At 39.5% G+C, this 23,565-nt stretch overlaps 1 protein-coding gene across 4 annotated transcripts in view; it reads left to right on the top strand.

Annotated features, from left to right (window-relative positions):
* Positions 1-23,565, top strand: part of myt1la (myelin transcription factor 1-like, a) — a 95,865-nt gene that overhangs the window by 52,145 nt on the left and 20,155 nt on the right. For all 4 annotated transcript variants that reach the window (XM_035947028.2, XM_035947029.2, XM_035947027.2 and 1 more), the window contains 5 exons: positions 2,164-2,254; positions 6,137-6,247; positions 7,630-7,850; positions 9,608-9,897; positions 17,371-17,595. In XM_035947028.2, coding sequence (XP_035802921.2) covers positions 2,164-2,254; positions 6,137-6,247; positions 7,630-7,850; positions 9,608-9,897; positions 17,371-17,595 — 938 coding nt within the window. The remainder of the gene's footprint in view (positions 1-2,163; positions 2,255-6,136; positions 6,248-7,629; positions 7,851-9,607; positions 9,898-17,370; positions 17,596-23,565) is intronic.

Genomic DNA, 23,565 nt, shown 5'->3' with positions numbered 1-23,565 from the left:
CGAAGCTCAAGATAAACTTTGATTGCTGCAAATTAACGTGTCTCAACATCATTTAAATCCTCTAAAGTGAATATAATCAAGTGCTGACGTGAAAACCGAGCTGTTTCTAATAAGTGTTGATAGAACATAAAGCTGTTCAAAGTTGGTTTTATGCTTACTGTGGCATCAGAAAAGATTTTCTTTATTTTTTTCAGTTTTTGTGTCGCTTTTACTTTCTATTCTTTCTTCTCATCATACCTGCCTGATGTCTCGTTCTGGTGTCTGTGTTGCTGACGTAACATGAACAGCATGAAGAATCAGTCTGAGCAACCTGCTGACTGCACAACCTCACTAAACGACCTGCATGAGAACATCTACGACCATCCAAACCTGCTTTAACCATGCTCACTGACCTCACAGGTAAAATCTTACATTAGATAAGATGAGACCTAATTCCTCCTGGTGGAGCAATTGGATGTCACACCTGCAAATGTCAGCAATTTACAGCAGACCAGAATAGAATACAAACTAAGAATACATGGGATAGCAATCCAAGTCTCAAAGCTATTGCTTTGCACATAGCATATTCAGCATGATTTTTTAAATAAGAGTAGGAAGGACTTTTAAATATTGAAAAATACTTAGATAAATTATGGGATATTTTGTGAAGTTGCAAAGCCTATTGAGGCAAAGGCTGTATGTAAAATGAGGTATGATCGAGAACTTTCAAACACTGTATCTGATTAAAATTTGGCTGCAATTCCCGTCAAAGTAGTCTCCCGTGCAGCAATTCAGTGCTCCCAACCCTTCTGCAATGCTTGTAAGGTTCCCTGGAAGTCTTGTTACATAAACATGTCAAGCACCATCTGTGATTGGTGCTGAATCTCCTAAACTGTGTCAAAACAGTGTTCCTTTGACTTGAGTTTCATTTTAGGGAAGAGGAAAAAGTCACAGGGAGCTAAATCTAGTGAGAAAGATGGGTGAAAAATGACACTTATGTTGTTGTGACCAAAAAAAAAACCTGTAATCACCGGGCTATAACTTGGCACCAGCCATATGTCTTTACGCCAAATGTTCTCCCTCAGAGGCATCGAACACTACAGTAGAACTCTGCCTTGACAATTTTATCTTGGGGGACGAAATCCCAGCAAACAATCATGTTGAACAATTAGCATACCAATGGTGCTCTTCTGGCCTGAAAACTGCAGTTGGTTCGAAAACTGTTTCTCCTCTTGGTGGTAGCCACAGACCCACCTCTTACAGCCATGAGGCCATGGCTGACCCTCAGTGCCATGAGGGTTGGATCATCTCAGATGCTGACTGAAACAGAATGCCATGTTTGTTCTCTGCCTCATCACAGAAAAATATTAGAAGCGCCATTATTCAGTAGGCAAACAATTAAAATATTAAAAATCAATCTACCTGCAATAGACAATACAAAAGGGACTGTCTGGGTGTACAGACATGCATGTCAACGCTTGTTCAACATGTCAATACCTGCAAAGTCTACTACAAACAAATATTTGGATCCACAATAGTCTTTGCTTTAACACAACAATGAGCCCTATCAGGCAGAATCAGAAACCTGCATTGATCACCCAACACGTCATTTTCCATCTGCATTGTCATCAGTAGGTTTTTACAGTGCATGACAACCTTCTGCATCCAGAACTCTCATGTCACAACTTTTCATGAAATCACCGCGGTCATCAAAATGCAAATGTGAATTGTGTTTCCCCAGCAGGAAGGGATTACATGGGGCAGACATGAGTACAAACAGAGAACAGTTTGAAGGAAAGCCAGTGGAAAGAAATACACAGAGGCAACACATTTACCTTGAACTTGAATTATATTTTAAAACAAGATATTTTCTGCTGGGTGCAAATGCAATCCTGAAACTAGGGTGTTTAAAAATGAAACAAACAGATTAATATATGTTTACTTCCTGCTGTCAACACATAATCTTTTCACTGTCTGACACAGCACTGTATGCTTTGTTGCAGTGTTCATGCTCATTTTGTGAAATATTTGTCCCATTGTCGTGTCAGTTGTGCAGCTGTAGTTTATCATGTAAGTGATGCAGCTATAATCTGTGCATGTCTAACCGCCGAGCTGAACGCCCGTTAACTCTCCTGTCTGCTCCTAACCCTCGCTGTCTTTCTCACCTTTTCCTGTCTGTCAAAGTCCTTGCCATGTATGAAAATGTTTTAAAGTGCCCTACTCCTGGCTGTTCTGGACGGGGTCATGTCAATAGCAACAGGAACTCGCATCGCAGGTGAGTGAGTGGCCTTCAGCCCTGCTGCTGTCAGCTGAACCACAACTCCGGCGTGTGAATGTGGCTGATTTACTGTACAAATACTGTCTGTGTGTTGTTTGAGTAATTTCAGGTCAAACTAACTACTGATACTTAGCTCCTATATGGGCTCCAGTGTTCTCCTTCCACCTGGTGCTGTGGTTTCCTCACACACAAAAAAAAAAAACACATGCAATTTAGGTTAAATGAGATCCCTAAATTGCCCATATGCATGACATGCATGTCAGCTGAGATTGACTTCACCACCCCCTCAATCCTCTAAAGGGGAAGCAGGTATAGTTAATGGATGGATAAATGCAGAACTGCTGTGATCAGCCAGCATAATTATAGATGTCAAAGCTGAATCAGCATCAGTATTTTTAACTGCCGCATGTGCCATGACGTCAGTCATTTTTGGCTCTAGTCATTGTCGGCGGCACCATTGCTGGCTGTAGTGGTGGCAGCAAAGTCCAACTTGGTTCAGTGTAAAAGTTTCCAAAAACCCAAGGCCCCGAAAGTATGGGAGTACTTCAAATGATCACGAAACAAAAAGGTGACTTGCACTTGTTTTTATAGAATTCAGAGCTACTACCAAAGTCATAGAAAGAGTTTACAATAAGGAAAAAGGAAATTTCTTTAGCTGCTCTGTGCTTTTAAAATATCCTCTAAGTCCACTTTGTACTTTTTTGTAGAAACTTGGGTTTGTGTAAGCCTTCTTTTTATTTATTTCATCATAGTGGAGTTTAACTCAGTGACATACAGTTTGGCAAAATAAAATAAACTCAGCTAAAATGGTAATTTTGCTTCTTTGAAGGAAAAATAATAACTTAGATAAATTATCTAATTGACAAACAGACAATAAATTTAAAAAAAAAATGTTGAATGCTTCAATGCAAGTTGAAGACAATTCACAATCATCATAAGGTCCTGAATGCTGATTATAACATGACATTTAAAGTGTTAAAAGTCCAAATCAAGTCTAAAATACTGTGATGTAAAATCAGAACTATGTCTATGTCTTAGATCTATAACGCTGCACTGTTTTGCCTTGTTCTTCCAGTTTTAAAACCTGAAGGAAAAAACAAGTGACCACTGGTTTTGCACAAAAACATCATATGTGAGATTGTTGTGTCTGGTTTTTACTTGCCAATGTTGGCATTTTCCTTACCAGTGAAAGTGCTCCACGCAAGATTTTAGGGGCTTTATTTTGACCCTGATGTAGAAAGGGGTCACATTTTCTTCCACAGAAAATAGTTTCTGTTTCCAGCACCGACATGCAAAATTACTGAACCCTTTTCTGGTTAAGGTGCATGAGGGGAAGAGGCTTAAATTTTAATTTTGCCATGTTTGAGCTGTGTGTTTGCGTCACATCAGCAGTTCAGCTGTTCAACACAGAGCAGAGCATGAAACACGGCAGCAAGTGCACACACACACACACACACACATACACACACACACACACACACACACACACACACACACACAATTTTGAATTATGTAAAGCGATTAGGTTTCGCGCTGATTTTCTCACACATACACACAGCTTCAGATCACAGACACACACACACACTGTATTACTGGCACACACATGCGCACACACAGTCAGACACTAACAAATTAGCACACAGACAGCAGCACACGTGCGCTGGCAGACAGAGCACACACACACACACACACACACACACACACACACACACACACACACACTCAGACGTAGCTGCAGGGTGTGTTATGTAGCACAGCTCCACTGGGAGAGGAAACAAAGCACTAGCTAGCTAGCTTAGCTACTGTTAGCTACCCACAGCTTTCATGTCTGGCAGTCGCCATGGAAACGCCTTCATAGCAGCAGCAGCAGCAGGCGCGCCGTTCTGATCTGTCACACACTCCTCACACTCCTTTAAAACGAGTGTGTATGTGTGTTTGCCCTAACAATATTTCATTCTCTCTGTGTGTGTGAAGCAATTAGGAAGCACCCAGTGTTCAGAGTGACAGAGAGCAGAAATGTATCGTTTTGAATACAAAGTTTGTTTCAACCAATCAGCTTCTCCTTCACCCTGAATTCATACCAGATGAGCATCAGCAAGTCGCACATTTAAGTGACTCATACAGTCAGAAATATATGAATATGTGGGCCAGCAGTCCCATTTTAATGTCATTTTTTAAATTTCAAGTTGCTGTTTTTAGTTTGAAAAGGCATGAACTTAGAATTGTTGGTGAAATTTTGCACTGCTAAATGAAAGTAATCTGATCCATCATTCAATCAGTCATTGCAGATAAAACAGTTGATTAAAAGTAGTAGATTTGTGTGATCTGAATGGCTTCCTGTGGGGTTACACTTGACTGGAACATTTTAAGAAATATTAATTGATTAAAAAAAAAAAAAAAAAATTCGAAAGTGTCACCTGTTAACACTTTCAGAATTGGTGTGAAATGACAGTTTTGTTAAATGGAAGTGTTTGGTGGGGCAGATCACCATAAACACACCACAATCACTGGAGAAAAGTGTGTTTGTGCAGTCCGGCCCTCACAGCTTCCACTTATCAGTAAACAGGCATTCAAAATAGCTACTTAGTAAGAATAAATAATCAATTATTACTCCGCAAGTATCGCGACAGAGTCATGTGACGATTGGCAACATTACTCAAAAATGGACAAACTGATTTGGATGAAATTTTCAGGGAAGGTTAGAAATGATACAAGACCAACTGACTAGATTTTGGCATTGATGGGGTTTATAGTCTGGATCCACAAATTTGTTAAAGATTTCTGTATCATTGCGAGATAGTGGCACAGTGTCACTGTAACTATGACGACAAGTGAACGCTACATCAGCTGCCTGCTGATGATCACATGATTGTGATCCTACTACAAATCGACCGCTGTGGACTTATTGGGACTTATCCGTCAGAAATAAAACGACTGAGCAGCCTTAGCGGACTGCTGCGCTCTCTGTGTGCTTTTCTTGTTCAATTAGTAACCACTCATTTAGCAGTTAGTCACTTGTTGAGCAGGGAAAAACGAGATACTGGACCAGTAAGCCAGTAAGTAACCAGTCTGTCGCATTCAGTAAACTATACATGCAGGAGTCAGTAATGAGTCTGTTTGTAAACTTGTCAATAGTTGGCATCAGTTTGCAGGATAAGTCAGACAGTTGGTAAAGAACTCAACGAGCAGTCAGTCAACTAGTAGATCAGTTAGTTGTCCTATAAACCCATCAGTCTGTAAACCAGTCAGCCAGCCAGCAAACCAGCCAAACTATAAACCTGTGCACGAGTCAGTAAGCAAGTAAACCATTTAGTTGGGAAACCATTTAGTAAACCAATCAGAATTGTTGTCCTGTAAACTAGTTAGTGACAGTAAACGAGCTAAACCCTGTCTATAAAACAGACAGCCAGTAAACCAGTCTAACCATTAACCACTAAACCTCTGAATCAGTAAACCAGTCAGAGCCTTAGCCTATCAACAAATAAGGCAGGTATTAAATAGAGCCAAACCATCGACTAGTAAACCAGTCAGTAAACCAGATAAACCACTGGGCAGTAAACCTGTCTGTGAACCCACTGAGTGTGAAACATTAAGTCAGTCAGTCTGTAAATGAGTCAAAACATGAGCCAGTAAAGTAGTCACAGAGTTACCATAAAGTAGGACGCTTTTAAATCCATAATTCATTCTGAACTGCTGTTACTGACAGCAGAGCAGCTCTTCATTCAGAGCCAGATGCTCTGTGTGTGTGTGTGTGTGTGTGTGTGTGTGTGTGTGTGTGTGTGTGTGTGTGTGTGTGTGTGTGTGTGTGTGTGTGTGTGTGTTTGTCAGTACAGTATGTAACCAGGCCATGTTCTGTCTCCTCCGTCCCTCCTTCCTCAGTCTGTCCGGCTGTCCCATCGCTGCTGCAGAGAAGATGGCAAAGGTCCATGAGAAAAGTCACTCGACTGACAGCGGCAGCAAGACCAATCAGACGTCAGACCGTGTCCTCAGGTACCGCCCACTCTGAGTGACGCTGAGAGATGACAATAAAAAATATGTTTTAGGAACAATGATGTGTTTTGTAATGCATCACGTTCTCTAATTGTCATAGGGTAATGAGGGACACCAGATGGTCCGTTAAACTCAGAAACAAGGAATACCTCATCTTGTTTATTAGCATCTTCAGCTTCAGAGGAAATTGTTTTCTGTTTTTTTTTTATTTCTTCAACTAGGGATGCCGAATGGTGGTTTGAAATCCTCACACTTCAAAATGTTGCAGAAGATAAAATGTTAGAGAAAATGTGTCAGCTTAAATTGGGGATGACAAATAGTGCAGAAAGTCACCAGCCCATTAATTTAGCCTATACACACACACACACACACACACACACACACACACACACACACACACACACACACACATATATATATTAGAAACAAAAAAATCATATCTGAATTCAGTTCAGATATAATGCCAAACTATGCAGTGAAAATGATAGATTCCTTATAGCAGAGGTGCCATATACCCAGCAGATAACTAGTGTAGAAAAACACAAAGTGACATTTTTATTACTGTTGTTTCCCTAATGTATTAAACTAGATTTAATAAGCTTTTAATGGTTGTGTCATGCATCTTAAGCTCTGTTAAATATTGATTCGGTATGCTAAATTTCCCATTTTTTCATTAAAATCTAAGCAAATACCATAAAAATTGCACACATTTCATTTTACACTTTGTCATTTTGGGAAAATGAAGCAGCAGTAGATTGTATTTACGCATCTGAATTAAATCCAGAAAGCTGAATAGTGTAGTAAAACTTGCACTTGTGTTGGATTTGATGACCAGGGGAAGCTCAAAAATGCAGTAACGCAACCTTTTGAAATTTTTCGAAAGAAATAAAGTCTTCAGGCAATGTCTCTAGAACTGAATGATGGATACCAAATGGTGCAGTGAACTTCTAGCATATTCCTGTGTTGATTGGGAAGCCAGCATGTCTTCTGTAACACCTTTCTTTTTCACCATGAAGTTCAAATCGTTTAGCAAAAAGTGTTACATCAGAGATGCCAAATAGCCAGTTGATCAACAATATAGTAAAACACAATACCTGTTCTTGTGGATGCCCTATAAAATGATTCACTTTATGTTTAGCATATGTAGCAGGGATGCCAAATGGTGCACAGTTTTATTGTCATGCAGGTAAACGTCTAATTGTTAAGAAGGGATGCAAAATGGTGCATAATTTCCAACATATTGAGAACAAATAGTTTGCCATATCTTCTTTCTTGTTTGACAAATCAAACTGTTTAGATTATTTTATGTTACTGAAATCAGGGAAGCTAAATGGTGCTGTAAAGTCCCCACATACAATCCTATCTTTCTGGTTGCCTTTCAGGCCGATGTGTTTCGTCAAGCAGCTGGAGATTCCTCAGTATGGCTACAAAAACAACGTTCCCACCAGCACACCTCGGTCCAACTTGGCTAAGGAGCTGGAAAAATACTCAAAGACCAGTTACGACTACGGCGGCTACGACAGTCAACATGGAGGCTACGGAAAGAGAGGCCCAACAACCAAGTCCCACCACGGGCGAGACACCTCCCCGAAGGGATATGATGGTAAGAAAAATGAACACTCATCACTGTAGATTCATATCTGAATTCTAAATCCCACACTCACTGTGACCATAATTATGATTTATTTCTGCTATTTATTTGTCTTTCTAGTTTCAACATGGTCTGGTGACATTTTTGCTTCTTTTTTTTTTTTTGGCTTCTTGCTGATGAGAAACATCGCAGTCGGTGGTGAATAAGTTATAATAAGTGTAACAAAAATTATCATGAAAAGGCAGACCCTGCAATGTTATTATTTATCTGAAAAATATGTTTAATTCAGTCTGTATTCCATTCTTTTGGGTATATTGATCTGCAAAATTGTCCACCTCTGGCTACCATCAGAAATATTCATTTGAATTTGTGATGTTTCTGTTCCAAATTTCTCTCACAGGTAAATTTAAAATCAACATAACAACATGTGGACAGAAGCTGAGCTGCTGTCAGTTCTTTGTCTTGTTGAAGGCAATAAAACCTGCAAGGTGATCCCACTATGAGGGAGTTCTATTCATTTTCCTATTCTGGGGAGAACATTTTGTACTTGATGATAAAAGCAGTGTAACGCACACACACAGACACACACATGTGCTCTGTACTGCGTGTATTCTCTTTGTTAGAGCACTGAAAACACTGGTGTTTTCTGCCTCTCCACATGGCTGGAGTGAAAGCAGAGCAGAGTTATGGAAATGCCAAGCTAAGAGCCTGCCTCCTCTGAGCAAAGGATGGAGGGATGGAGGGAGGGAGGAGGTGCAGATGGAGGGATTGTGAAACAGGAGAGAGATAATGGAGGCGAGCCCTGTTTCTTTGGCTGGGAGCCATTAGTGAGACGCAGGCAGGAGGGAGGTTTTTAGACGAGGTGTCTGCGCTCCCCTCCGTCACGACTCCCTCCCTCCTCTCTACCATCCTTCCCTCCATCAGCATCGCTCCAGCCTGCCGAGCCCCGATTCACCATCACACCAGTGATTGCTATGTTTTTCTTTAGCTTTTGTCCATACAGCTGCCTTTCCTTTCGTGTGTCTCTCTCTGTCCCTTCGCTTAAATGATAAAGCTAGACAAATTTTATAAAGACCAAAACCAACTGATTCTGTAGAGTATCTCAAAATACTTATCTGTGGGTCTCAATCTCAAGCTCATTTCTTTTTACTGTAATACCGTAAGTAAGTAGTTTCAGCATGAAGCTTCATTTTAAAAAGGGTCAGTAATTTCCTGAGACAGCTGACTAGGTAGTTTTTAGCAAAAAAAAGGAGAAAACACTACATGTGTTAGGACTATTGGTTTACTAACCTCACTTATATGTATTCTATCATCAGGGATTGGCCAAACCAATTTTGATCTTTTATCGACAGCATTTTCAGGTAAAATGAAAGCAGAGGGAGGGCTTTCTAGGGGCAGGTAACTTCATGTATGTCATGATAATTTAGGAGTTCTTATTTTGATAAGCTAATGTTTAAAAAAAAAAAAAACTTGTACAGCTGTGTCAATCTCATCCACTGAGCTTGTCTTACTTTTTGTGAATTCTTGCTCCGGTCAATTCATTGGTTTTGACCATTTTTAAAAATTAAATCACAAGAAAATCTTCAGCTTTTAAATCTCCCTCTCCTTCCCTTCATCAGTCTGTCTATTTCTTGCTTATTTTTAAATGCCTTTATTTGTTGTTGTTGTTGTAATTTTAGACCCTCTGTAAAAACCCATCTGCTGCAAATTTTGGCCAAACGCCAGCGTCGGTCTAACAAATCCTTCCATACGTGTGTGCATCCCTGCAGCTAAGCGCTACTGTAAGACGTCCAGCCCGGCCAGCAGTACGACCAGCAGCTACGCACCCAGCAGCAGCAGCAGCTTGAGCTGTGGAGGAGGAGGAGGTGGAGGAGGAGGGGGAGGAGGCGGAGGAGGAGGAGGAAGCAGCGCCAGCAGCACCTGCAGTAAGAGCAGCTTCGACTACACCCACGACATGGAGGCGGCCCACATGGCGGCCACGGCCATCCTTAACCTGTCGACTAGGTGCCGGGAGCTCCCGCACGCTCTGGGAGGGAAACCCCAGGACCTGCTGACACAGGTAATCTGAGGCGGTGCACGCAGAAATGGGACGCCCACCTTCATACATCACATTCATGCACAATGGCAGGAGGAGGAAATAAATATTACAACAAGGCGGCTTTATTTCAGACACAGAGGGGCAAAGAAAAGCATTAGAAGGAGATTCCTAAACAAAATCAATAAAAAGCAGAATAAAATCAGATAAGATGGAATGAAATGAGACATAGTAAATATGATAAAGTAAGAAAATACATTAAATGAAGGTAAAATATATAGCAGTGATGGGACAGTTACAGTGCAGTAATAAATTGCGAGTTATAAGACATCACAGAGAAACCAATCAATCAAAGGCACAAGAGAAGAGCATAGTTTTTAATAATAATGTGGCACAGTGAGTCGAGGCACATTTGAGAACAGCAGGAAGTTGTTTCCATCTGAGTGCAGAAGCGTCTAACAGTTTGGATCTGAACTTTGGTTCAAGCAGTCAACTTCATCCTAAAGGTCTAACGGCCCTACTGGGTTTATATTCTGTATTTTGTGTATTTTGGACAGAGATTATTGTACGATTTACAAACCAGCCGTTGCACTTTAGAGTCTGCAGGGAAATGGAAGCCAGTGGAAAGATTTATAAACAGCACTAATGTGGGAGTCACGTGGTGAGGTATCAGGGAATGGCTGCGCCGTAGGAGAGCTCTGAACCCCGTCAACCTAATTCTATTTTTTGGCAACTAAAACTCTCTCCAAACGTAATTTCAAGGCAGGGTTCTCGACGTTTTTGTGGAGGATGACTGCAAATTTGAAGAAAAAGAATGTTCAGACTCGTTTGCAAACGATGAACATTGGGGATGCTACTGCTAGCTCTCCTACAGCTAACACTGCTAATGCTAACACTGCTGACACCGGAGAAACTCCAAACACGGATATGAGCGCCTTATTCATGGAGATGACAAAAATGGGAGCAATTATGACTGGAGTAGCAGCTGATGTGTCGTTTATTAAGTCTGATATGGCTGAACTTAAGAACACTCTGAGTGCGACCCAGGTCCGGATGGCCGAAGCCGAGGGCCGCATCTCGGATATCGAAGACAAGGTAACTACTATGGCTCAGGACAACAGCGCATACGCTAAAACGCTCAAGCACCTCTGGGCTCGAGTTGAAGATCAAGAAAATCGAAGTCGCAGAAAGAATGTACGGCTTATTGGATTGAAAGAAGGCTCAGAGACTGGCGGAGGTTTGAGTGATTATGTACAGAAGATCCTTTCTGATGGCCTGGGTCTAACCGGAGCAGAGTTTGAAATCGAGAGATGCCATAGAAGTTTACAACCCCGCCCCGGACCGGACCAGCCACCTCGCATCATAATGATAAGATTTCTCCGCTACACTGCACGTCATAAAGTCCTGACTGTTGCTAAACAAAAGAAAGGTTTTACCTGGAATGATTGCCGCCTGTCGATTTACGAGGATATGACTGCAGAACGCGCAAAGCAAAGGAAACCATTCTTCCCAGTGATGAAAACGCTCTGGCAGCATCAGGTGAAACACACGCTGGCACATCCCGCAACACTCAAATTTACATGGAAAGGACAGCGAAAGAGCTTCGATGATGTGGAGGAAGCTCAGAGATTTGTACGTGACTACATTGAGAGTGAACTGGCCTGACGAGGATGTAAAAGTAGCGGACAGGAGAGAGTCCAGAAATAATTCCAAATGACGGGGACAGGATCACTGGGGTGCAGCCTGGGCAGCTGGAGGAGCCGAGGACGCTGTCTGCGGGACCCGCACGGACCAGAGACTACTTGAAGCTTCGCCTATTGGGCATGTGCGCTGTCATGTTCCTTTTTAGAACAGCGCCATTTATTTTTTGTTTTGTTTTTTCTCTTGAGAGCGTTCAATGTGAGGTACTAATTTTGTTTATATTTTGGTTCACATTAAGCTGTCGGTGTATGTTTAATTATTTCAGACAGGGAGGTACAGAGCGTTTAAATGTGGAGTAATGGGTAGCACAGGAATAAATATAGTTTCATGGAACATAAATGGCTGCAGCACACCAATTAAACGTAAGAAAATACTGAATTATCTTAAGTCTCATGACACTGACGTTGCTTACATTCAAGAAACTCACTTTGAAAATGAAAATGAAGCAGTGAAATTAAAGAGAGATTGGGTGGGCAAAATTTTTCATAATTCGGTTTCAAGCAAAAGTCGTGGTGTTATGATACTTATACATAAAAAGTTACATTTTGTTCTACTGCAACAATTTAAGGATGAAGATGGGCGACTTTTGTGTCTCCAAGCACTTATTAATGGTGTAAAAGTAGTATTGTGTAATGTTTATGCCCCAAATAGAGATGAACCTAAATTTATTTACAAAATCAATGAGATGTTGGGGAACATAGAGGGACATATCTTGCTAGGTGGAGACTTTAACAATGTGTTAGATGAATATATAGACAGAAGCACCATCAATACAACCTTAACAACTAAAACAGGATTGGCTTTGAAATCTCTAAGAGAAGATATTGGCCTGGAAGATATTTGGAGACTTGTTCATCCCTTGGAAAAGGAGTACACATTTTATTCTCATTCACACAAAACATACTCCCGAATAGATTATTTTTTGATCTCCAATGCATGTGTTGATCTAGTGGTGAACAGTAAAATAGGTGTCATTGCCTTAACCGATCATGCTCCTGTAGAATTACGTATAAACTTGCAAACGGAGAGAGTCAATAGAGGTAGATGGAGACTAAATACAAGTGTACTGCAGGATGAACAATTTGTGCTATCTCTACAAAAAGATATAGAATATTTTTTACAGGTGAATGTTGGGTCTACTGATAGATTAGCCACAGTGTGGGATGCTCTCAAGGCATTTGTCCGGGGAAAATGTTTGGGTTATTGCTCAAAGAAAATTAAAGAAAATAAGAACAAGATTAAAACTTTGGAGGAAAAAATATGTATTTTTGAAAAACAATTAGCTGAAAAATTCAACGAAACTAAATTTAAAGAAATCTGTAAACTTAAATATAATCTTCATGACATATATAACAAGAAAGCAGAGTATGCACTTTTCCGGCTTAAAACACATTTCTATGAAAATGGTGAAAAAACAGGGAAACTATTAGCAAGACAACTTAAAAAAATAGATAGCCAAAATGTTATTACAGCAATTAAAAAAGATGATAAGTTAGTTACATCGTCATCTGATATTAACACAGTTTTTAAAACATTCTACCAAAACCTTTATACATCTGAAAATAAGACTAACACGAAACAACTAGATGAATTTTTTGATAAAATAACAATACCAAAGATTTCACAAGAAGAAAAGGACAAATTGGAAACCCCCTTAACAGAGGAAGAAGTAAAGAAGGCAATTAATGCAATGAAAACTGGAAAGTCACCGGGGATTGATGGCTTTCCGGCTGAATTTTACAGGAGATTTACAGACACACTCTGCCCATTTTTAACAAGAGTATTTCATGAAGCTTTTGAACATGGGTTGCTTCCTCCAAGTTTTAATCAGGCAATAATATCACTTATCCCGAAGACTGACAAAGACGTAACGGACCCAGCCAATTATAGACCAATAAGTTTAATAAATGTTGACTGTAAAATATTATCTAAAATACTAGCAACAAGATTAGAAACTGGGTTACCACAAATTATACATAAAGACCAAGTTGGGTTTATCAAGGGCAGATCTGCATCTGATAATATGAGAAGGTTGTTACATCTCTTATGGTTGAACAAAAACAACGTTGATCCTGTGTTAGCCATATCTTTAGACGCCCAAAAAGCGTTCGACAGGGTAGAATGGTCTTTTTTATTTACTGCTCTGAAAAGGTTTGGTTTGGGTGACAATTTTTGTCACTGGATTAAGATTCTGTATTCCAAGCCACAGGCAGCTGTTTTTACTAACGGGGTACTCTCCCATTTTTTCGATATTTCCAGATCGACCCGTCAAGGGTGCAGTTTAAGCCCTCTTTTATTTACCATCTTTCTAGAGCCCTTGGCTATTCAAATTAGAGAAAATTCACTAATCAGAGGTGTGTTGGGGGGAGGAAGGGAACACAAATTGTTTTTATACGCAGACGACATTTTGGTTTTAAGTAAAGACCCTGCTAACTCTATTACAACTCTGCTAGAGGTTATTGATGAATACTCAATGTACTCTGGGTATAAAATTAATTGGCAAAAATCTGAAGCCATGCCAGTCTCTCAATCTTGCAGTCACGGCTCTGTGTCTGGTTTCAATTTCAGGTGGATGCATAAAGGGATGAAGTATCTAGGAATTGAGTTGGACCCAGACATTGAGGATATTTTGGCTGACAGCATGGGCAAATTGATAAACAAAATTAAGACAAATTTGGATAAATGGAGTAAATTAAATTTGACATTATGGGGGAAGGTAAATGCAGTGAAAATGGTCATAACCCCACTTATTAATTACTATACCGGAATGTTACCAATATGTATCCCCCAGCCACTATTATTAAATTACAATAACATGATAAAACACTTTCTCTGGGATGGTCGTAAACCACGCATTAACCTAAGTCGACTCTGTCAGCCGAAAAAGGAAGGGGGCTTAGCCCTGCCCAATGTGGAACACTACAGTATATCCTTCGAAATGTCTAGACTAGCCAAACATTGGGCGGGGAAAGTTGACCTGGACTGGATTTTAATTGAACAGGAACTTACTTCTCCATTTACGCCAATCGAAACTTTATCTCAAAAGTTGAACAAAGACAAGTTTGAAAATCCAATCTTAAAATTTTCCAAAATGGTATGGCTGGAGGTACATAGAAAATACAAGCTTGATCCGTATGTCATGAGGTACTCGTCTTTATGGAACAACCCCAAAATTAAGATTGGCAAACAGTCTATCTACTGGGCACAATGGCTACGAAAAGGTATAAGAACTGTTGGTGACTTATTTGAGGGCGATGTCTTTATGACATTTAATGAAATCAAGCAGAAATTCAAATTAGAGGGTCATGGCCACTTTTGGAAGTATTTACAGATACGGGATTGTTTAAAAGGAAAATATAAATCACAGGAGAGAACCCCAGTAGAGACATTTCTGCTATTACCTCCATTACTGTGTAAAGCCTCTAAATGGTATAACGTTTGCCCTTGGGCAAATAATAACACAATTAAAAGTCTAAAAGCAATATGGGAAAAAGATTTACATTGTTTTATAGATGACGATATTTGGGATTCAATTATGTCAAATTGTGGATTATATGTTAGAGAAGCCAAGGGAAAATTCATTCAATATAAAATTCTCAATAGATATTACTATACCCCCTCTCGACTTTATAAAATGGGTATTAGCAGAAATGATCTGTGTTGGAAATGTCAGAAAGCTCAGGGTACTTTGATGCATGCTCTGTGGGAGTGCCCTTTGGTTTTTCCGATTTGGAACAATGTTTTAAGTTATATGCAGAGTTGGTTATCTTGTAATGTACCCAAATCACCTAGACTATGTTTATTAGGAGATAGAACAGAGGTGCCCTTGTTAAACAGACATAGTTTTAGAGTTTTAAATACTGCTCTTGTGACATGTGCATGTCTGATCCTAAAGTTATGGAAGGATCCTCATTCCCCAACTCTGAAAATGTGGAAAGAAAAAATGACTGAGAATATGGCCTGTGAGAAGATGTTAGGACGACTAACCTCTAGGAATGAAGACGCGATGGAACAATGGGACAATTTTTGCACCTTCCTGTCTACAAACTGAATACAAACTTAATGCATTACGACAGCTGGTTTTGTACTGAACCTCACATTTTGTTGTTTGGGTGTTTTTGTCTGTGTTCTGTGGTTAAAATGTAAAAACATGGAATAAAAACTTCAATTACAAAAAAAAAAACAGCACTAATGTGCCCAGTTCTCCTGATTCTTGTTGAAATCTGGCAGCAGTGTTCTGAATGAGCTAAAGTTTTCTTCAACAGAGTTTTTTGGAACTTGAGACTGTTAAAATAATTCACCCTGCGTGAATGAGTTTCTCCAGATCTAGTTTGGCCATGAGACCTCTAATTCTTTTTATTTAAGATAATGAAATGCTGATTATGTTACTGCCCTGATGTTTTTGCTGAAGCTCAGAACAGAGTAAATTAAGAAGTTTCCAACTTAGTTTTTTGTCTTTATAACGCAGTAACTTTCACTGTTTCCTTTGTGTTGCCAACTGCAATGAATTCCATCTTGTCCTTATTTAATTGAAGGACATTTAATTGTATCAAGCTATTTACTTGCTTGAAGCATTGACAAAGTGAGTCAGTGTGACGTTATTCACAGTAGATCTAAGTGTGATCTGTGAAGCTGTGATGAGCAGCGGTATCGTCACGTTTGATTTGACAGTTGAATAGCAGCAGCTCAAAATTAAAACCTTAGGGAACTCCACACATCATGGTGGTCTGCTCCGATTTATGGTCACCAATGGCAACATCCCTAAATAAGATCTTGAAGGAAGGGTCTATATTTAGGGAACTAATAAGAATGTTATGGGACACCCAGTAGATATCCAAGTTTAAAACTATACTTGTTTAAAATCTGACTGCTATCCTTATTGAACTAGTCTAACTTTAGAGTGATACTTTGCTCCCAATGCTTCTGCAACAGCCATTGAAGAGGATAATGTCACAGGGACTCCAGTGAGTAGGACGGGTCGGGAGGGATGATTGTGTTGTTGTGGCCAAAAGTCAGTGCGTAATCCCCAAACTGTGACAGTTTATTGAAGGAGCCACATGCCGTCACACCACAGTTTAGGTCTTTTGCTCCAAATGTTCTGCATTTACAGTGTGGGGGACAACGGGGCACTAATTCCTGGTGCACCCCATTAATGTTGCAAACAATGAGCATGTCCTGACCTGACACACTGTCTCTGCTTTTGGAAACTGTTGTTTCTTCTCTTGATGGTAGCCACAGACCATTTTTCTCATCACCAGTTATGACTGTTAACATGAATGCTGGATCATCACAGCTGCTGACTGACACAGAATGACTTTTTTTATTTCTGTTTCAGTGTCAGTTCATGGAGAAATCCCAACTGTGCACATACAAGTCACAAAAACATGTATATCGCAGTGTCCGCTGTTGATATGTCACATGGTTTCCTGACTAGTGACAGTTACTGCTCAGACATTCTACATGCATGTTACAGTGATGCTCACCATAAACAGTCTCAGAACTTTTTAGTCACGCCTCACATCAATAATCACAAAGTAAGAAGTTACAGTTGAAGGATATTTGATTTTCATTGTTTTGTCTGATCCATTGTATGCGTGATAATAACACTGGGGACATTGTGAAGTTGCCCCAACAGCCCAAATACAGTAGGTTAAAGTTCAAACACGAAACTTGCTAACCGTAAAGGTTTGACTGATAATTGTAGCACCTTTAGTTATGTTTTGAAGTCTGGCTATGCTTGGTGGTTCCTCTACAAAATGTCTGATTATCTGCTTGCTGGTGTTATTTGCTCATCAGAGTCCAGTTGGCGATCTGGACGACAACGGTGCGGTGGATGTGGCCGGTCAGCCTGGTGGTCCGGAGGGCAGCGGGACGGTGTTAACCCCCCTACAGCCGATGTCGCCCCAGCGGCAGGCTCTGCTCAGCAGCCGCTGTTACCAGCTGAGTGACACCGACTGCTGGGACCTGCCCGTCGACTACACCAAGATCAAACGGCTGGGAGACGAGCAGGACCACAAAGAGGTAACGGGAAGGTCTACGTCGCCTTGCAGAGTTCACATTAAACACATCCAACACAACATCAGCAGTTTAATCTCATTGGTTTAAAAAGAGTGAGGCTAATGCAGTTCATAGCTCAGTTGACATTAAGCCGATGTTAGAAAATTTTAATTACTTAATTTACAGTGAAATTAAACCACTGCAGCTGTTTACAGCAATAGAGCCTAAGTTAGAGTTAACGTTCATCAAAAGCACCACATATTTTAACTTTTTCTCCTAATCAGTTGGATGTTACCATGACTACATATTCATTAATAATATATACAGTACATGTATAAATGATAAATCCACTATTTACCCACTTTATTGTGAACAGAAACACTACAGAATTTGGAGAACCAGAAGATTTTACATTTAAAAATGGTCTATTAAATCTCATGGAGTTGACTGCTGGAATATGTTTCAGTTGTGAAGGAGCTTGCAGGAAAATGAAAACACTTTTTGTACACTTTTGAGTTATAAAGGTCAAAGACAAACTTTACAATTTTGAATTTTATGAATTGCAACTGAGAACACCGTTTGATGGTTTGCACTTCCTTATTTTTCAGTTAAGTTTTCTGAAAATTTGGTACTATTCACTTGAGAAATAAAACAATGTGAATGTGAAATGAATTTGCAGAGGCATTGTTGAGTTCTAAAACTCAAAGTTAAAAATTTGTGTGTGCATTTTACTAATGCTGAGGTTGCAGCATCTACAATGAGAGTTCATGCTGTACACACAATACAATTTACAGGTTTATATTATAACATTTACAGAGGCACCACAAAAGACTACAGTTGACAGTTGACAATTGACAACAGAGTATTTATCACTGCAGCAAATTATTTCCCAGCCTGTTCACATGACTTATATTTAAAGGAGATCCTGCAGATCAGTCTGCAGCAGTGAGTTTATATCCAAAGTACCACAGCAGGACGCTGATTAATATTTACTCTGACACAGATTAATGGATTTTTGGGAATGATTTCCATACTTTAACATGTTTGACTTACATTTTTAATTTGAAGATTAAAGCATCAAGTGCACTGAATGAGTAACAGGAAGGGGTAAAAATTGAATTATTTTTCAGCCACACACAAACTCTAAATGTTGCTCATGCTGCACGCGCTGGCCTTACAGTTATGATTAAGGGCTTTAACCACTTGATTTCAGATATCTTTAGGCAGTCTGTCCCCTAATCATGAAAAGTAAGAATAATTTGAAGCATGAAATTGAGAGACTTAAGGAACCCAGAGTTTATATTATGGGTGCATGCATAGATTAAGAGATGATTAGGGTTTATAAGCTTTTTAAAGGGATGCTTGTTCTCTGGTGCATAGCAGAAAAGCACCGTGGAGAAGTTGTGGACTTATTTTGCGAGGGCGTACTGCCGGTTGCTGGTGGTGCGCATAATTTTTGCATCACTTTACATATGTAAGAGGAAATTTTGTGAGTTTGGAAGGGTTTAGTATGTGTGCATGTACAACTCCACCAACCCAAGGCATCAAAATGGCACAGAATGATGGTGCTTGCCAAAATTGTACATCAAAACAGGGTCTGTGTTGTTATTCCTCACCCTGGAGCCACCAAACAGAAATACTTCACCACTGCACCCTGATGAATAAAAGGAAAAGACCTTTCAGAAGATGTTGGTTGATTGGCTTTTTAAAGAAATGAAGAAATGTTGTCACTGTGTTCTTCGTTAAGACACGTTTACCAAGATGTGAAGTGCATGAGCGAACTTGAAGGAGCAGCTCCCAGGTGATCACATGATTAATCACGTGTGCTCTTAGCAGGAACATTCATTCAGAAACAAACCTTTATGCTACAATTATTACCTCATTATCTCAGTGATGTTAGGGTTAGGGTTTGTATGAAATCTGTCATATCTCCAGCGGCAAATAGCATAAGATTAATTATATGATAAGATAATGTTGGATAATATTGGAGCAGGAAAGAGGTTCTGCTGCTGTTAGACGAGATACATCAGATAAATAACACAATACAACATCAAAGAAAAATAAATCAATCAGCTTTATTCTTATTGTTTGCACCCCTGAAAAATGCAAAAGCCTTGAGGAAGAAAACACAAAGTTCTGATACACTCTTAAATGTTCTCATCAAATGAAAATACCAGGTGAAAACTACCTTATTTTGAATTATAAATATTGTTTCTGCTATTCATCAAAGCTGCTCACACTTGGTGCAGCCCCTCCGAACGGTCTGTGCACAGCAACAATAAACTAGGATCTATCTGAACAAACTCCAGAGACAAAATAAGTGTAATAAATGTTTTTTCCCCCAAGTTTGTGAGTAGGAGTAAAGTAAGAATTTTTATTTTCATCTTTAATGTTAATCCAAATTTTCAGTGTGCAGTTGGATAGTAACCCTGGATGACAGGGTGGATGCAGACAGACTCTCCAGTGGGCTCAGTGTGCTCCCATGTGGACAGTAGAAGCACTGCATCGACTCCACGGCTGTTTAAATGAACGCTTCAGGAGCTCGAGCACGGTGCATTAAAATACTGAATTACAGCGCTAATACATAAGTAAAACATGATAGATCATCTGCACGCTTTAAATCCTCACAGATCTGATATCACACAGAGCAATCCATGCAGCAAATTGCTACATTTGCCTCGTTGGATTTAGAGCACTGAAGTGAAAGGTTTTAATCAGGAGAGTAATTGCGTTTGTTAATGAAGCACGACATTGCAGAGGAGGCCGGAGCCTGGAGCTCAGCGGCTGATGGGATTTTCTCCAGACAGTCCTGAACGATTTCTGCTCCCGACTGAGGAGGTGTGATGTGTGGACTGCAGAGCAGACTGCAGTGCTCTTAGCCACAAAAGCTTTTTGTTCACAAAGTCCAACTGCCGCAGAAAGAGTTTGGAGTGGTTAACTGGTGCTGTTACATTTCACCCGTGAAGAATCACCCAATGCTGGGCACACTGGAGGCATTTTACAGATGCTACATGGAGGGAAACTAATAGCTTATTTGAAATGATCATCTTTGCATACGGATTGTTACACTAAAAGCGGGACAATGTTTATCTGGAAATCAGCTTTCAACCAATGCAAATATGTCTCTCATGGCCTGTCATACACGTACCATCAAACACAAGATAAACACCAATCAGCCACAGCATTAAAAGCACTGAAGAGAATGATATTGATTATCTTGTTACAGTTACACCTGTCAAGGGAGGGATTATGTTCGGTAGCAAGTCAACAGTCTGCTAAACTTGATGTGTTTGAGGGAGGAAAAATAGGCAGCATGAGGACCTGAGACTTTAACAAGAACTGAATTGTGATGGCTATAGACAACTGGATGAGAGCATCCTAACAGCAGGGTGTGGCGTTTCCTGTATGTAGGGATTAACACCATAAGTCATCCAAGGAAGGACAACCAGTGAACCAGTGACAAAGTCATGAGTGTGTAAGGTTTATTGATTAGAGGGAAGGTTCATCATGTGGTCTGATTCCAGTGAAGAGGTACACTAGCACTTGCTGCATATGAGGCTGCATAGCTGCAGCCCAATCAAAGTGCCCATGCTGATGCCTGTTGACCACTGAAACACCTACAGTGAGCCTATGAGCATCAGAATTGGACCTTGGATCAATGGAAGAAGGTGTCCTGGTCTGATGGATCGTGTTTTCTATTGCATTGTGTGGCCGACCGAGTGTGTCTACCTGGGGAAGAGATGACAGCAGGATACACTTTGGGAAGAAGGCAAGCCGGTGGAGGCAGTGTGACCAATGATCTGCTGAGAAACTTTGAGTCCTACATTTATGAGGATGTTACTCTCAGATGTAGCACCTGCTTAAACGCTAATGTAGACCACGTACGTCCCTTCTTGGCAGCAGTTTCCACCGAAGCCAGCGGTCTCTGTCAACCAGATAAAGCTCCCTGCCACACTGCAAAAACTATTCAGAATAGTCTGAGGAACATGAACAAAGAGTTAAAGTTGATGACTTGTTGACCTGAAAATTTACTCGGTTCTCAATATGATGAAATGTGCTGAAAAAACAAGTCAGATCCATAGAGGTCCCACCTCACCATGTCCTGGATATAAACGATCTGCTGCTAATGTCTTGTACCACTGGACACCTTCAGAGGCCTATACAGTCCAGGCTAACGTGTTGACAAAGCACATACATGAACCTACACAATACTAGGCAGGTGGTTTTAATGCTGTGGTTGATCAGTGTATAATCACATTAAGAAATGAAATTTCTGCAAAACACAAACTCTTCTAATTAGTTGTCAAAATAATACATCAATAGTTCACCTTGAACATTTTAAATAGAATTTTCCATTTCATTTAGAGGAAAATATTTAAAATATTAACAGGTACCTGAAGAGCACTTTAGTTAAGCATAAAAACAAACAGATACACACTGAGATAAAGAAAATGAAAAAAAAAATGTCCTTGTTTAGTCTATAGTTTGGGTTTAAATCATAAAAGAAAGCATGTTTTTTGAAAACCTTACCAATGACTTTAAAGAAGAATGAGATAAAATTAACATTTAGCTGAATAATAAATACTAAAAAGCACATTTCACCTATCTTAAATGTATAAATATTGTCCCCCTGTAGATCTGTTAATGCCCACTCTACTGATTCACATTTCTTAGGTCATAGATCAATTCAAAAAAGGGTCAAATGTTTTATAAAACGTGTGTCTAAAAATTGTATGGAGGGCTTCATTAAGAATGAGAAAAAATCTTTTTGCATAACAGAAGAGTTTTTTGTGCATTTACCAACACAACCTAAAATGATCTATAGAAACTGGGGAATTCTTATTTAAAGCCCAAACTACATGCTTTAGGATATAAATGTAGAGATATGCTCACACATTATTTTATCCAGCTGTAAGAATCAGTGTTCAATTCAATTCAATTCAATTCAATTCAATACTTTATTGTCATTGTCACAACAACACAGTTATAATAACAACATAGTGTTTGAGCATTGTAATACTGTCACAGAAAAGGTTTGTAAAAAGTGCAAAAGTGTCTACCATATATTAAAAATATATCAAAATTTGTACTGTGTGCTATTATACTGTAGTGGTGTGGTGTGTGATGATGGATGGGGAGCAGAAAGTTTTATCAGAATTTTTACCTTTATTGCGCATACTTCAAAGAGCTTATTTCATTTTACGTGCAGATAACGATGGTTTTTTATAGCCGATGTGAGGAAGGTTTCTACTTATTTCTTTCTGTCTCTTCAGTGCTAGTTTTCCATGATGTCCTAGTTCTAGCTTTGTTTGCAGAGGAATCTGTAACAGTTCCTACGGGCTGAGGTAGAGTTTTTAGTAATTCTTAAAAACTTCTCAATTGATGAAATATTGAATCAAGCTCCCGAGGACTTAATAATCTCTGCGGCGAAAACTAAACAGCCATCAACATTTCTTAAAAATCTTTTTGGTTAAGATTGTATTTAATGTGTTCATTTTACTGAATTATTGTGAACAAGTTAGTGGTCTTATAAAAAGTGTTTCCCTTGTAATGAACAAACATAAAGTGCTCAGTTAATAGTGACACGATTGGGCTTTACTTATTGTATGTAAGCTAAGAATAACTCAATCTTGCCATCAAATACACATTATTGCTACAACACATAAGTCAAAAGCAGTGCCAGAGACACTTTGATACATTTTAATTAGGCTGAAAACCTATTAATATACACATAAAGTGTTTAGTGATCATTTTGCTGAGGTGTAGCTGCAAACAGAGAAAAGTTTTCTCATTTTCAACCTACTTTATGCATTTATTTAATTGGGCAATCTGTGGCGTCTGCACTCAAAATTAGAATTAAAGTCTAAAATCTAAAATTAAAGTCTTAATCTAAACAGGTAATAAGCACACAGAGCAATAATAAAACGAGGTTGTTAGTGAAGATGTCATGATGCTGTGTTAATTAAAACATGCAACACTGAAGCACACATCACA

Source organism: Amphiprion ocellaris, chromosome 12, assembly GCF_022539595.1.
Source record: "Amphiprion ocellaris isolate individual 3 ecotype Okinawa chromosome 12, ASM2253959v1, whole genome shotgun sequence".
NCBI lineage: Eukaryota > Metazoa > Chordata > Actinopteri > Pomacentridae > Amphiprion > Amphiprion ocellaris.
This window is presented reverse-complemented; position numbering and strand designations above follow the sequence as displayed.